Source organism: Neoarius graeffei, chromosome 1 (genome assembly GCF_027579695.1).
Source record: "Neoarius graeffei isolate fNeoGra1 chromosome 1, fNeoGra1.pri, whole genome shotgun sequence".
Lineage (NCBI taxonomy): Eukaryota > Metazoa > Chordata > Actinopteri > Siluriformes > Ariidae > Neoarius > Neoarius graeffei.
In genome coordinates this window covers 48,414,522-48,431,237 of record NC_083569.1, presented here as the reverse complement: position 1 = coordinate 48,431,237, position 16,716 = coordinate 48,414,522, and the positions used below count along the sequence as shown (strand labels likewise).

Genomic DNA, 16,716 nt, shown 5'->3' with positions numbered 1-16,716 from the left:
GATTGAGCTTAGGAAATAGTCTAATAATTTGAGACACTGAATTTCTGATTTTCATGAGCTATAAGTCATAATCAAAATTAAAACAAACAAAAAAAGGCTTGAAATCTTTCACTTTACATGTAATGAATATGAAAGTTTACCTTTTTGAATTAAAAAAAAAAAAAACCCGAACATTTTCACGATATTCAAATTTTTTGAGACGCACAAGTATATAGAAGATCTTGATTGGCCAGAACACAACCGAAATACAGCAACCCACAATCACACAAAAATATGTTCTCTTACCAGTGCAATTTGGACAAACCCCCCGGTGGCAAAGACATCTTTTTCGTGGTCCCCATAGAGCAAAAACTGCTTTATTGTGCCATAAAGAATAGTTTTCAATGTCTTCACCTGAAAGAGGGACACAGACTTTTGTAAGATAAATATCCTCAGTGCTTGTGGTGCAATAGTTTGCAATGTTGCCCCATAGCCAGAAGGTTCACAGTTCAAACCTCGTGGCTGACAGATACATACATACATACATACAGTTGCACTCAGACAGGAATGTTATGACAATACTAGACTTTCAAATGATTTCTCTGAACTGTTATTTTACTGTTGCAAAAATGATTTATTTCTTTAATAGAAATAAAACTGAAGAATTTGGTGCACAAGTTTTCATTTATTTTGGGTTTTATGAAATCAACACAGGATGAAAATTATACATACAGGATCAAAAATATACATACACCCACTTATGGTGATGATACACGGGGCAACTTTTTGGGCAATGTTGCCGAGCAATGTTGCTGGGCAATTGCGTTTTGACTCTTTTCTATTGAGATTGGGCAACATTGCTTCTTTCTGAATGGTTTTGATAATCTCTGGCAACTTTTTGAGATAAGCCAATCAGAACGCGAGTATCGAGTCATGTGACCTCCGGTGAGGTTCGGATCAGAAATTTCAAACAAATATGGCGGCCGCTCAGTGTCAGTGGAGTGAAGAGATGGAGAGACTCCTCATCTGTTTTTACGCCGGTAAGTTGTTATTTTAATATTCTATATGGAGGAATTTACCTCACCAAAGCTCTAAAAAACAACAGACAGCTTGATTAAATGGTCACAGCAAAAATTAAGACATCGATTTTTTTTTAGCTAACTGTAAACTGCCGTTGCTAACTGTTGTTGCCCTGAAAAGTTGCCCTGTGTCTCACCTAGTTGCCCGTTGCCAGCAACTTTGCTCGGCAACATTGCCCAAAAAGTTGCCCCGTGTATCATCACCATTAGATGCACATGTATGCAGTAATCAGTCAATTATGTGACAGCAGCAAAGCGCTATACAAATAAACTTGACTTGACTTGACAAAATCATGCAAAATCATGGGGCGCAGTCACATGCAGTTTTGGCGAATCGGTGTCCATGATGGCCTCAGACAGCCTCCAACAGGAGTGGAACCTATTGTGGATTTTTGCTCTTGCAGTCCATTCATCTCAATGTTTGATGTGCATTCTGTTGGATTGTGAAGTAGTTTAATAAAGATACAAGCGGGCACAAACTTTGAGGAGAGAAGGTGGTTTTATTGAAGCTTCAGGTTCATACCCAGGTGTTGGCCCCATGAGTGCTTGTTCAGTGCTCACACTCTCCCTACTTTCAGGCTTCTTCCTTACAGCTTTCTCCCTTACAAAATGCTTACATGCAAAACTTTTATACTGAAAAGTTCTTCACCCCAAAGTTGTAACAAAAATAAAGATGTTCCTGTGAGCCTTTGAAGCCTCAAACATACACACACACCATATTTTACAACATATATCATCCTGCCTGTTCTAGCCTAGAGGTTACCCCCATTATCTGTGACCTGAGCTCGTACATAGCTGTTTTGGGGCTCTGGTTTTAACACAAATCAAATCAATGGTCCAGAAACACACTTTCTATCAGGCAAAGAATTATACCAGGCCTAAAATAAGGCAGCTCTAGGAAAACCCTCGTATACATTCTTCAATTCTGAGATGCCTTTCTGCTCACCACAGTTGTAAAGAGTAACTGAGTTACTATGGAGCACTTGCATGTGACGTCACAGCCGATCCAGATTGTGACAGACGCCATCTTGTAGGTCAAACGCCATATTCCGCCTTCTACTTCTGCCTTTTCTTCTGGAAAACCCTACTATATACAATTCTACTACAACGGCTGCGGCTACAAGCTCTCCCTACCTGTGCACGTTTTTTATGTTTTTTGTGTGTATTTTTGCGTGTTGTTCGTCTGTACCGGACTTCAATATCCACTACAACCGTATGGACTTACTGGACATTGGTTTCCAGCAGAAAATGACGGTTTGTAGCGATTTCCATCGCATGCATAACATTCCGGACGAGATAGCGAGACCAGCGGGGTCTCCGTGGATTGTTATCGGAAGCAAAGCGAAGGAGGCTGCGCCGGGAGCGGAAGCAAAAGCGAGGCTGCAGAGCCGGCCTGTTGACTAAGCTCAGAAAACAGCCACTCAAACCTCCACTGCCAAGCCTCTATCTCTCCAACGCCAGATCCATGTAAACAAGACGGACAATTTGGAATTACAGCTGGAATTACCTTATTCTATTCTATAATCGGCTGGTCAGTGCTATACTAGATACTTAAGTGACTTACAAAAAAAAAAACCTTAAGTGACTTACCCATCCAATGAGGATTCTTGTTTACAAGATGCCACATCTGAGTCGCTGACAAATCCTGAATTTCTGTAGAGATAACTGTCCAGAGATTTATAGGCATGCAGTGCTTCACCACTGAACAGCGAGGGAAAGTTAATGAGGTAATTATACACGTCCGGGTATTCCGCTGGCAGTTCAAAATCCGGTCGTGAAAACTCCGTCCGGTAAGCCATAAGGGTCACAAATCTGTAGCTCGTTTATTTTAGACATATATCTAGTTATCTGTTCATTAGAAAAATGAGCCGTGTAGTCCGTCGGTTGAAATTGATCCATTCTGTACACGAGTGCAGCAGTATTCAGCGGTGTTTTTGACCGACAAGATGGCGGTTGTGTACTTTCCGGTCACGTGACTGCAAGATCTCTATAGACTCCCTGTCAGCTCAGACCAGTCTGGTCATTCTTCTCTGATCTCGCTCATCAACAAGGTGTTTCAACCTGCAGACCCTCTACTCAGGATGTTTTTGTAGCACTATCCTCACGACAAAAAAACTAAAAACTGAATTTGAGGAGAAAATGACTTAATACTAGGGAAATTATCTTGCTGCATGGACAGATATTTTTACTTAACAAGACATCTTAGAATAAGTTGGTTACAACCTAGAACTAGGTTTAATAATCTCAGAATTGGTGTTTTGTATTCTTCTAATAGGAAATGCTAGATCGTTTCAACTATTTTCAAGATATTTTCACTTGCCAAGATATCATTTTTTTACAATGCTGAGTAAACTCCAGAGATTGTTGTATGTGAAAAATCCCAGGAGACCAGCAGTTTCTGAAATATTCGAATAAGCCCATCCGGTGCCAACAACCATGCAATGGTTAAAGTCACAGAGATCATACTCCCCCACCCCCCATTCTGATTTGAACTTTAACTGAAGCTCTTGACCGGTGTCTGTGTGAATATTTTATGCCATTGTACATGCATGCATAATTTATATATCTCCACATTCACTGGATATGAGCAATCGCACTGGATATATCTCTCTCTCACACCCCCTATACACAGTGCCCTCCACAGTTATTGGCACCCCTTGTAAAGATAATAAAATCATGTTTTGGGGCTGTTTTTCCTCCAAAAGCCCTGGAAAACTTGTTAGGGTACATGGCATCAAGGACTCCATGAAATACGAGGACATTTAAAACCAAAATCTGGCTACCTCTGCCAGGAAACTAAAACTGGGTCATCACTGGATCTTCCAGCAGGACAATGATCCAAAGCATATGCCCAAATAAACAAAAATGGTTAACTGACCACAGAATACAACTTCTGCCATGGCCATCTCAGTCCCCTGACCTGAACTCCATTGAAAACCTGTGGGCTGAGCTGAAGAGGAGCGTGCACAAGAGAGGGCCAAGGACCCTGGATGATGTGGAGAAATTGTGTAAAGAGGAATGGGCTCAGATGCCCTGCTCTCCAACCTTATAAAAATGTCATAGGAGAAGACGCAGTGCTATGTTATTGGCAAAGTGAAGTTTTGCAAAAAGTATTAAACCCTGAAGTGCCAATAATAGTGGCGCCTGTGTTTTTGTTGAAAATAATTATTTCTTGATGAGGGATTTGTTTTTCTCTGAATAAATTTATTTCAATTAAAGGTTGGGTTTTTCTCATTTTTTTCAGTGTGAGATGAAGCGACTTCACCAAAACGTGGATTTTTCTAACCCTTTTTACTAATCTTTACAAGGGGTGCCAATAAACACTGAGGGCACTGCATACTTTATATTATACAAGTGTGTAAAAATTTAATTTATTTATTTATTTTACTTATACACACACACACACACACACACACACACACAGAGAGAGCCTGGTCAAAAAAAAAGGGTCACTGTTTGAATTTAAATAAGCACATACTTAAGAGCCTTTGATTGGATAATTACTGCAGCAATTGATGTTTCAGCTGGCAACAATTCTTTTAACCCTAACTGATGCAGTGAGTAGATTCTCATTTCTTAAACATCAATGTCAGAAGACATGCCCTGTGGTTGTGGAAAAGATGTTACTGTGTGTCAGAAGGGTCAAACCAGAGCATCAAGGACGTAGCAGCTCAATTAGCCTGCCATCAAAACAACCATGACTACCAAACCATCAAACAGAACAGAAATGTGAAAGAGGACCCAACCTTCACAACAAACTGTTTACAGCAGGGAAAAAAAAAAGGACTAAATTTTGTTCCCCAAGGGAAGATCTATCCAAAACATTGGTCAGAACTGAAATGAATCAATCTATGCTCCAGTGCATAGTTACAACACCAAGCATGCATGCTGTATAGAATCTGTAATGTGTAGTATCCATCTTTAAATGTGACCAACACTACACACACACACACACACACACACACACACACCAAACTGTAGCCAAAAAGCATGAAAACACTAGAACTGTGAAACTAGCCTATGATGGTGGCGAATAGTATAATCCAATTCAGGAAACAATCATGAATTTGAATTTACTATTTGGCAGATACAATTATGTACATGCCACTGTGCCAGTAATGTTACACAGTCTACAGACTGAAAGGAGTGTTTTATAACAGAACTGGACCCGCAGTGCGAGTCACCAGCAAGAGTTTCAAGTTTGAAGATCCCCCCACTGGACAGAAGTTGTAGTGAGCAGGCTCTGTGTACTGGTCTTTTTGGTGACCTCGGTAGCAGATTTGTGAGAGTGGGGGTTTGAGCCCCACTTCAGACCATTTACATAAATAATTCTAGTGCGATACAGTGGTCCCTCTGTTATATGACCCCTCTGATGAGCAACTCCCCCGCTTATCCAGACACCTGAGCTTAGCAACAAGTCCATTGAAAATGTACATTATTATGTTAAATGTCCCTCTGATGAGAGACCACCCCTCTTATGTGACCACTTTTCTTTGGTGCTGGGGTGGTCACAGAGAGAGACCACCGTGTTTCAATTTCCATTCGGAGTCTAGAGGGTTAATGAAATGAACTCCACTGAGAATTGAGGGATGAGATATGATTTAACTGAAAATAAAAGTTGTTTACTACAACAGGAAAATCGAACAAACAACCAAGTTTTGTTCCTCAAGGGACGATCTACCCAAAACATCAATCAGAACTGGAATCGGATGAGAAATGAGAGAGGAGATAAAATTCTAGTGAGAGGCCTGGGAAATTTGTTCATTTGGCCTAATTACTAACTTGTCAGCACAAAAATTGACAAAACAACAACAACCAAGTTTTGTGCAGAGTGAGGAGTTCTTTCAAACAAAAAACAATTGGAACGGAAATCCAGTGAGAACTGACGAAGGATATACGATTTAACTGAACTGTGGACAATGGACGGACGACAGACACCACGCCATGGCAATAGCTCATCGATGAGCTAATTATTGGCCCGCATCAAGCGAAGAAAACAACTAAAGGGATTGCGGAAATTACTGGAACTGGGTTAAGAACTGTCCAACACAAAATTAAAACCTGGAAGTATCGTGGTGAACCATCAACTTCACGGAAGAAATGTGGTCAGAAAAAAAAAAAAAGAAAAAAAAATCTTGACTGAGTCAGTGCGTTTACATGCACATCCAAATCGAGCTACTGTCGGTAATCGAGCTAAGGGTCCCAGCAGGGGTGCCAGAGAAATCCAATCCTACATGCACACAAGGAAATCGAGCTATTGTGTGAGGTACATTGTGCACCCGAGCCACAGGTGGCGCTACACGCCCCATCGTGTTGGTACACTTCCGGTTGTCGTCATGAAGAAGAGGAGTGATTTCCACTTTACATTCACACCACGTCATTGCCACCTGTTGGCTACAAACTGTCCTGCGCAGACCACAGTTTTGTAAGACAACTTATTTTGCACAATTGAATATTTTTCTAAAGTCCATTTTTTGCTTACAATTTAACTTGTCTTAATAAACACACAAAAAGTTCAATTGTTTTTGTTTTTTGTCTCCTTGTTCCTCCTGACCTCTTCTGCTGCTCGCTACTACTACTGTTGTCATGCCGACCGAGGCTGTTGTGTTTCCCGCTTGTGGTCTCGTCACTCGTCACTTCCGGAAAGGAAGTAAGTAGCTCAACTACGTAGCTCGATAGGGTTTACATGCACTAAGTAGCTCGGCTACAATCGCATAATCTAGGTCGCATAGCTCGATTACGAGAAATCCAGTTCGTTTCGATTTCAGCCGAGCTAAGGTGTTTCCATGGCATTTAGAACTTCAATTTCAGTCGAGCTACAGCAGAAATTCGATTTTCTCTATGTGCATGTAAACGCACTCAATGTGATCAGAGACCACTTAAACACTTCAAGTCAAATCGTAAAACATCAACAGCAGAACTCATGGCGATATTTAATATCATAATTCCAGTGTTATGACCTGGGGTTGCTTCAACTGGCCATGTCTAGGCCCAGCAATATTATGGGTCAATAAAATGAAGTCAGCTGATTACCTGAATGTACTGACTGACCAGATTATTCCATCAATGGATTTTTTTTTTTCCCTGTTGGCAGGGGCATATTCCAGGACAACAATGTCAGGATTCACATTGTGAAGGAGTGGTTCAGGGAGCCATGAGAAATCACGTGTGCGCGCGTGCAAAGAGATCGTGGAGCTTCTCTCACACAGAGCTTAGCCCCATGCTTAAGAGCAGTGTTGGGAGTAACGTGTTACAAAAGTAACGAATTACTGTAATGCATTGCTTTTTGCAGTAACACGGTAATGTAAGGCATTACAGAAAAAAATTTGGTAATATATGTTACTCGGTACAAATGTCAGTAATGCGCGTTACAATGCATTTTTAACCTGGAATGAAGGTGTTTTTTTTTTTTTTCTCCTTCATACAAATTCGCCAAAATCACCATGAGATCAGCAGAGGTGAAACATCCGCGCAAAATGTTTCACTTCCTTTTCCTTTAGGCTAGTCAGACAGGAGAGAGAGATGAGTGAACCTGCAGCTGATCTAACGTCGGATAGCACATTCTCCAGATGGGCACACGCCCATTACTTTAAGTTTGTGAAAAATAAGGATGTGAAGAACATCGTAGTCAAATGCACTTTGTGTGCTAAACCTGAAGAACTGTCCACTTCCCGAAATAGCACCAGTAATTTAACTAAGCATTTACAGAGGTGCCATAGTAACATGAAGTTAGCAAGGAAGCAAGCGGAGGATGAGAGTGGCGATAAAATCACCAAGCAGCCAAAATGAACGTTCTGCCGCTCTGAGACGCTCCTTCAGCCTCAGGAGGTTAGGAGACTTGTGGCGGAGTATGTTGTTGAAGATATGCTGACAGTTTGTTTACATTTTTGTCCTGTACAACTGAGTTTTTTTTCTGGTCGGAAGTCAGACTAAAGTGATTGAGCTGTCTTTCCTTCGAGGGCTAATAGGCCTAAGCACTTCAATATCATTAAAAGCACTTTGATTGTTATTTCTAATTCTGTTTTTCGAAATGTGACTGGGTAGCCTCATACAGCTAATAGCCATTGTCTAGCTGTGATTTAAAAGGCTTGTGGTTTCTTTTCAGGCCAGTTTTATTGTAGGCTACAATTTGCCATAATATGTTCATTTTTGTTAAATTTCTGAAATGGAGTCATATCCCTTAGGGCTAATTTTTTTTTTTTTTTTATGAAGCATAAACTATGCTTAATGCTGTAAACTTGAAAGCAATAAAGGCATAGAAATGCTAATTTTGTATCTTATCATACCTTTAGACATTACAATACAGTTCAATTAATGTTAATATGAATAGGCCTAAAGTTACAGTATTTCTACAACCCCGATTCCAAAAAAGTTGGGACAAAGTACAAACTGTAAATTAAAAACGGAATGCAATGATGTGGAAGTTTCAAAATTCCATATTTTATTCAGAATAGAACATAGATGACATATCAAATGTTTAAATTGAGAAAATGTATCATTTAAAGAGAAAAATTAGGTGATTTTAAATTTCATGACAACAACACATCTCAAAAAAGTTGGGACAAGGCCATGTTTACCACTGTGAGACATCCCCTTTTCTCTTTACAACAGTCTGTAAACGTCTGGGGACTGAGGAGACAAGTTGCTCAAGTTTAGGGATAGGAATGTTAACCCATTCTTGTCTAATGTAGGATTCTAGTTGCTCAACTGTCTTAGGTCTTTTTTATCGTATCTTCCGTTTTATGATGCGCCAAATGTTTTCTATGGGTGAAAGATCTGGACTGCAGGCTGGCCAGTTCAGTACCCGGACCCTTCTTCTACGCAGCCATGATGCTGTAACTGATGCAGTATGTGGTTTGGCATTGTCATGTTGGAAAATGCAAGGTCTTCCCTGAAAGAGACGTCGTCTGGATGGGAGCATATGTTGCTCTAGAACCTGGATATACCTTTCAGCATTGATGGTGTCTTTCCAGATGTGTAAGCTGCCCATGCCACACACACTAATGCAACCCCATACCATCAGAGATGCAGGCTTCTGAACTGAGCGCTGATGACAACTTGGGTCGTCCTTCTCCTCTTTAGTCCGAATGACACGGCGTCCCTGATTTCCATAAAGAACTTTATATTTTGATTCGTCTGACCACAGAACAGTTTTCCACTTTGCCACAGTCCATTTTAAATGAGCCTTGGCCCAGAGAAGACGTCTGCGCGTCTGGATCATGTTTAGATACGGCTTCTTCTTTGAACTATAGAGTTTTAGCTGGCAACGGCGGATGGCACGGTGAATTGTGTTCACAGATAATGTTCTCTGGAAATATTCCTGAGCCCATTTTGTGATTTCCTATACAGAAGCATGCCTGTATGTGATGCAGTGCCGTCTAAGGGCCCGAAGATCACGGGCACCCGGTATGGTTTTCTGGCCTTGACCCTTACGCACAGAGATTCTTCCAGATTCTCTGAATCTTTTGATGATATTATGCACTGTAGATGATGATATGTTCAAACTCTTTGCAATGTTACACTGTCGAACTCCTTTCTGATATTGCGCCACTATTTGTCGGCACAGAATTAGGGGGATTGGTGATCCTCTTCCCATCTTTACTTCTGAGAGCCGCTGCCACTCCAAGATGCTCTTTTTATACCCAGTCATGTTAATGACCTATTGCCAATTGACCTAATGAGTTGCAATTTGGTCCTCCAGCTGTTCCTTTTTTGTACCTTTAACTTTTCCAGCCTCTTATTGCCCTGTCCCAACTTTTTTGAGACGTGTTGCTGTCATGAAATTTCAAATGAGCCAATATTTGGCATGAAATTTCAAAATGTCTTACTTTCGACATTTGATTTGTTGTCTATGTTCTATTGTGAATACAATATCAGTTTTTGAGATTTGTAAATTATTGCATTCCATTTTTATTTACAATTTGTACTTTGTCCCAACTTTTTTGGAATCGGGGTTGTATCACAATTTGCCAGACTTTCACCTTTTGTCTGTTCTTGCGATGATTGTTCCTTGTATTGTGCCATGAGCCATCACTGTGGCTATTATATTCTAGTGTTTTTAACCAGAAGCCTAGCTCAGTCAGATACCACATGACCTTCCACTGGATGTGTGATGAGCTAATTGAGTGTCTTGAGCTACATTTAGATTGCCAAATCCATACTTCCAGTTATTTTGGTGAGAGTAACTTAAAGGATATGGGACATGGATTTTTTTCTGGGTATAATTATGTATAAAGGACATAAGAAATGCCATCTAAATCACTGCAGGGCGTCAAAAATGTGAAAATCATCACATTATTCAACTTTTTTATACATCAGCGTAAAACAATGATTCGTGAATTAGCTCGGTGGTCACGTGACCCATGACGTCACAAAAACTTTCCAAGGAGCCAGCGCTTGGGAATCTAATGTAAACAGGTTACCGAAATGGACACCATCGACAGTGACATTCCCGATGTTTCACAGAGATGTGAAGTTAGACCCCATCAATTCGAACCGATAGCTGGAAATTCACATGAACATGGATCTTGTCTTTACTCTGACGGGTCAGATGATTCTGAGAGTGAGAGTTCATTCAATCCCCATGAAACTGAAAGCGGTCGGCTCGATAACACTTCCTGTTAAGTTAAAAACAATTCTGCTCAAAGGCTAATGATCTGTTGAAAGAAGTATTATTTTTATATCATACATTGAAAGTTCATCATAGATCTAGCTAAAGTCCGTTGCAAGCTAGTTTTTTTTTTTGCTGATATTTTTCGAGATTGATTGAGATACAATGCTTCCAGAGTCCGAGATGAAAACATTCAAAATGGCGAAACGCCATCACACAGCCAACAACACTACACCATTTGGCGAAAGAGATGAAAATTAAGAAAAGTTAAACAAACTTACCAACATAACATTTATTTAAATGTCCATTAATGTTACAGGATTTCTTGACTGTCTCTACAGTTGTAGGAATGTTAGGCCCTGTATATTATGGCGCTATCACTGCCTCCATGAACCCGGCTATACGGCCTCTTAAATTTGGCTTGGCAATTAATATCGCTCAGTACCTGAGTATTAATGTTGAAAGAATCCTCAGTGAAATGGTCCGAACACAGTTTGTGGGAAACAGTAGGTGCAAAGTTTTTTCTACGGCAGTAGTGAGCCCACACTTTCCTCAGCTTCGGGTCCTTAGGGAATGCAAAAAAACTTACTCCAGGGCATTTCCCATTGGAATTATTGCAACCATAAGCAGCACAATACACCATGATGTTCAATGTACGTTAAAGACTATAAAAACAATTTTCTTGTCATTCACTTCTCCATTCATCCACCCGCTTGTGCTGTGCCCGAAAGTTTTTGTGACGTATGATCACGTGACAGCGGCTCTTCCGGTTGTAAAATATGCATATCGGAGCTCGAGCAGAAATGCCATATAATCACGAATATAACGATTTTGCTGAATTTAATAGATGATTTTGTATTTGTTGATGCAATTAATTCATATTTTTAATGGAAAGAAACTGATATAGCGTGCATTTATGTTTCATGTCCCATGTCCTTTAAAAGTAATGCAATAGTAGTGTAATGCCTTACATTTTAAATACAGTAATATTGTAATGTAACTAATTACTTTAAAATGACAGTAACAAGTAATAAATAATGCAAAACAGTTTTGAAGTAACTTGCCCAACACTGCATAAGAGAATACGTCGACCTGATTTTTGATGGCTTGACCGTACATACGTGTACCACCACCGGGAACCAGATCGTAAGTGCAAGGCAACATACCGTATCTCAAACACTTGCCCATCGGACAATGAAAATTGTATCTTTATTTACACAACACAGAGGAGTTATCATCATCAAGCGCTTATTTTTAATTTGTTTTTTTTTAAATAAATAAAATAACGTGGGACTATTTACTAACATTTTATGGAAAATATTCACAACAGTTTCATATAAAACTAGTCAAAAGAGTTTTATTGGTCCACTAGCTTGTTGAACAACTGACAGTTTCTGTCATGTCAGGGCAAAAGATGGATGTAAGTGCAGGAAGAGTTTTATTGAAAAACACTGTTGCAAGACAATGCAGCAATTTATTGATGCGAAATACACTACACTAAATTTGATAGTTCATATACTATAATATGATTCTATTCAGGTTGATTTTGTGCCCTTGCAAATATTTTGCTCATACACTCATCAGCAGCTCCACTTTTAGGCACCGGATAAATATCCATCTTAAAGCTTGATCACCAGTCATGAGCTGCACATTCTAGCCTTGACAAAGTACTAATCACCAGCCTCACCCAACAATTTAAATCATGTGTTTCCATTTTACATAAGCTGTAAAACACTTGATCCATACTTTCTTGGTCATGCATAGTAAACAGGGCTCGACATTAACCACTGCCCGATTGCCCAGGGCAAGTGAAACATGCATTCGGGCAAGTGTGATATGTTCCTGACATGCCCAACCGGGGAAGTTGGAATGAACATATATTACCAAACCAGCACCACAAAAATGAGGCTTTTTGATCTTTTATTTCAGTTCCTAAAAGTGTCCGTCACTACACATCCAACATTATGCCTTGGCTGTTTTCTTAGTCTCGGTTTCATTTACTGCTTTGCAAGTTATTTTCTATCCCCCCGCTGTTGTAGTATGGCACGCGTACTGTTTACAGACCCCTTGTGCATGACGTCATGCATCACATGATAATTACAGCTGGGGTCAGACAGACACCGTCTTTCATTCAGGCAAGGCTTAATCTGTCTTCAACATGGTTAATTTTTGCGCTGTTTTCGCTTCTTCAAACAAAGAAATAGATAGAAGGCATTACCATCTCCCCGCTATCCAGAAAAATGTTAACAAATCGAAGCAAATGCTTCAAGAACAACAGGGAAATGAGTGGTTAAAGAACACGAGGAGAGGAGCTCAGCCTGAAAACTCCAGAGAAATTCACGATTGTATTTAAAATGTATTTTACAAAAACAAAGTCGGAAGTGAGGATGGAAGCGTTTGCTTAAGAATCTCGTTTTATTTTTTTCTGCTCATATTCAAGTTAGTTCCTTCATGAAAGTGTTTGGTTTTCGTAAAGGTGAAGCCGCTTCCTTATTCAACACAGAAAACCCAGATTGGTTTCAAACAACTCGGGCATTAAAAAAAAAAAATCAGCAAAGGGCGACGTGTGCGATAAATCCTGAAAGAACAGAAAAGATTAAGAGCAGAGAGAGCTGGAGCTTTGTTTCTGTTATCAGAGGAACACAGTCCTGTGCAAAACACACACATATATATATATATATATATATATATATATATATATATATATATATATATTTTTTTTTTTTTTATCATCCACCTCTAGGTTCATTTAAAAAAAAACAAAAAACAACCCACCACCTGTGCTGTGTCCAGACAAACCAGCTGTGCTGATTCAGTTACAGGTTGCCAGGTCTGTATAAAACACTCACAACCTACACACTAAACAATTTTAAACTCAAACATTATCCTGTCTGTCATGACGCAGCACGTTTTTGTTTTTTTAAGCCTAGAGGTGGATAGATCACAAAAACAATATATAAATACTCTCAAACACAGTACTGTTCAAAAGTCTTGGCACCCTATTGTTTTCTTCATACAAACTTTGTCATACATTTCTATTTTATGATTTCTACATTATCGAATAATGAACCTACAGTCAGAGTTCCACACAGACACACTGAACTTTACAACAGCTGCATGCATGTGAAATGGAAATAAATTGACTAAGGCAGGAAAAACTATTTTGGATAAAACTGTTACTGTCCATTATAAGTAAAGGCCTCTGCATGCTCTTGCGACAAGGCTTTCGCAGATAGCTTTTCGCAGACAGTTGTAATTTATTGTTGAGCGGGGGAATAGGCGTGCGCGATGTTATTCACCGGCACAACGCAAGGGGGCGCGAAGTCGCTAGGAGTAGTTGGTGGGTGTGGTTAGTGGAGTGTTTATCCTCCAGTTACTTATAATGACTAGAACTTTTTTTTTTTATAATGACTAGAACTGGAGTCGTATAGATGTACGTACTTCCTCAATCAACCGCTCTTCATGCTGCTCCATCTTCGCTCGTGTTTTTAAAAATGCCGGTCGTGAAAACAAAACAAACCGGGAAAGTAGGGAAGCGGAAGTGCATGTACAGCGGATGTAGAGTGGACCAATCAGAGCCCTCTTGTCTGCGGCGCTGTCTGCGAGGCTTCTGCGGTGGTCACAATTTTTGGGAGGTGCGCGCAGAGCGTCTGCGAAGGTGGGGGGGCTACGCAGACACTGTCTGCGAGGACTGCGTTGTCAGCATAAATTGGCCTTAAGAAGTAACCAATAACCAAACTTAATAATAATCAATAACCAAACTTCAGCTCAATGTGTGATCTTCATTTTATGTTGCAATTCACAACTATTCTATGGTTTTCCTAAAAAATAATAAACACTCGCAAAATAGGGGGCAAGTGGAAATTTGCCCCCACTTGCCCCCCAGGACAAGTGGGTTTAAAAGTTAATGTCGAGCCCTGGTAAAGACTTGTCAGTGTCTCTGTGCATATTACCAAGCCCTTTGTGGGCAGCACATGTTGGTGTTCGCTTTAACGCCTTACCTTCTGTCCAGTTTTGTAGGTTTTACCATCCCACAAAATTTCTTTGTACTGAGCCCATGGTGACTGCAAGCGTTTAGGTTGCACGTCTGTGCGAGTCATTACACCTTGGAAACCAACGAACTTCACCTGTAATAAACCAATCAATTGGAACACACCGGACATACCCAAGCAACACAAAAACATACCAAAGGGGTCAAATGTGTCATCTGGTGCTAGCATTCATTCAGTGTCTTTACTGAATATAAATAGATGATTGAGAACAGCTACGTACCTGTTTGTCATATTTTTCATGGCATTCTTTTAACCAATTTGTGAACTCTCGGTTGATCGTGACTCTTTGCTCCTGAAAGAAAGACAATTATTTATAAATTTATTAACTAAATTAATCTAATACTAAATAACAGGGCAATGATTTTTTTCACTGATTTATAGTACAATAGATAGATAATTGTCAGTGCACATTACTATACAACGAAACACTGTTTGAGGGCTCAAATCACAGCAGCACATCAATAAAATAAAAATAAATAAAATAGTATATATAACCGTTTAAAAAGCAGCATATTGGCATACAAGCAGCAGTATGTAATTATAAAATGTAGCCAACAGTGTTCTTTATGCTTTTTTACTACCCTGACTGAAACAACACACACACACACACACACACACTATATACAGTGGCGCTTGAAAGTTTGTGAACCCTTTAGAATTTTCTCTATTTCTGCATAAATATGACCTAAAACATCATCAGATTTTCACATAAGTCCTAAAAGTAGACAAAGAGAACCCAGTTAAACAAATGAGACAAAAATATTATACTTGCTCATTTATTTATTGAAGAAAATGATCCAATATTACATATCTGTGAGTGGCAAAAGTATGTGAACCTCTCGGATTAGCAGTTAATTTGAAGGTGAAATTAGAGTCAGGTGTTTTCAATCAATGGGATGACAATCAGGTGTGAGTGGGCACCCTGTTTTATTTAAAGAACAGGGATCTATCAAAGTCTGATCTTCACAACACATGTTTGTGGAAGTGTATCATGGCACGAACAAAGGAGATTTCTGAGGACCTCAGAAAAAGCGTTGTTGATGCTCATCAGGCTGGAAAAGGTTACAAAACCATCTCTAAAGAGTTTGGACTCCACCAATCCACAGTCAGACAGATTGTGTACAAATGGAGGAAATTCAAGACCATTGTTACCCTCCCCAGGAGTGGTCGACCAACAAAGATCAGTCCAAGAGCAAGGCGTGTAACAGTCTGTGAGGTCACAAAGGACCCCAGGGTAACTTCTAAGCAACTGAAGGCCTCTCTCACATTGGCTAATGTTAATGTTCATGAGTCCACCATCAGGAGAACACTGAACAACAATGGTATGCATGGCAGGGTTGCAAGGAGAAAGCCACTGCTCTCCAAAAAGAACATTGCTGCTCGTCTGCAGTTTGCTAAAGATCACGTGGACAAGCCAGAAGGCTATTGGAAAAATGTTTTGTGGACAGATGAGATCAAAATAGAACTTTTTGGTTGAAATGAGAAGCGTTATGTTTGGAGAAAGGAAAACACTGCATTCCAGCATAAGAACCTTATCCCATCTGTGAAACGTGGGGATGGTAGTATCATGGTTTGGGCCTGTTTTGCTGCATCTGGGCCAGGACGGCTTGCCATCATTGATGGAACGATGAATTCTGAATTATACCAGCGAATTCTAAAGGAAAATGTCAGGACATCTGTCCATGAACTGAATCTCAAGAGAAGGTGGGTCATGCAGCAAGACAACGACCCTAAGCACACAAGTCGTTCTACCAAAGAATGGTTAAAGAAGAATAAAAAGTTAATGTTTTGGAAAGGCCAAGTCAAAGTCCTGACCTTAATCCAATCGAAATGTTGTGGAAGGACCTGAAGCGAGCAGTTCATGTGAGGAAACCCACCAACATCCCAGAGTTGAAGCTGTTCTGTACGGAGGAATGGGCTAAAATTCCTCCAAGCCGGTGTGCAGGACTGATCAACAGTTACTGCAAACATTTAGTTGCAGTTATTGCTGCACAAG

At 40.0% G+C, this 16,716-nt stretch overlaps 1 protein-coding gene across 2 annotated transcripts in view; it reads right to left on the bottom strand.

The window, feature by feature from the left end:
- smchd1 (structural maintenance of chromosomes flexible hinge domain containing 1) overlaps positions 1–16,716 on the bottom strand; it is a 127,324-nt gene that overhangs the window by 53,391 nt on the left and 57,217 nt on the right. For both annotated transcript variants that reach the window (XM_060932905.1, XM_060932911.1), the window contains exons 13-15: positions 14,941–15,012; positions 14,670–14,795; positions 286–393 (exon numbers count right to left, since the gene is read on the bottom strand). In XM_060932905.1, the coding sequence (XP_060788888.1) occupies positions 286–393; positions 14,670–14,795; positions 14,941–15,012 (306 nt within the window). The remainder of the gene's footprint in view (positions 1–285; positions 394–14,669; positions 14,796–14,940; positions 15,013–16,716) is intronic.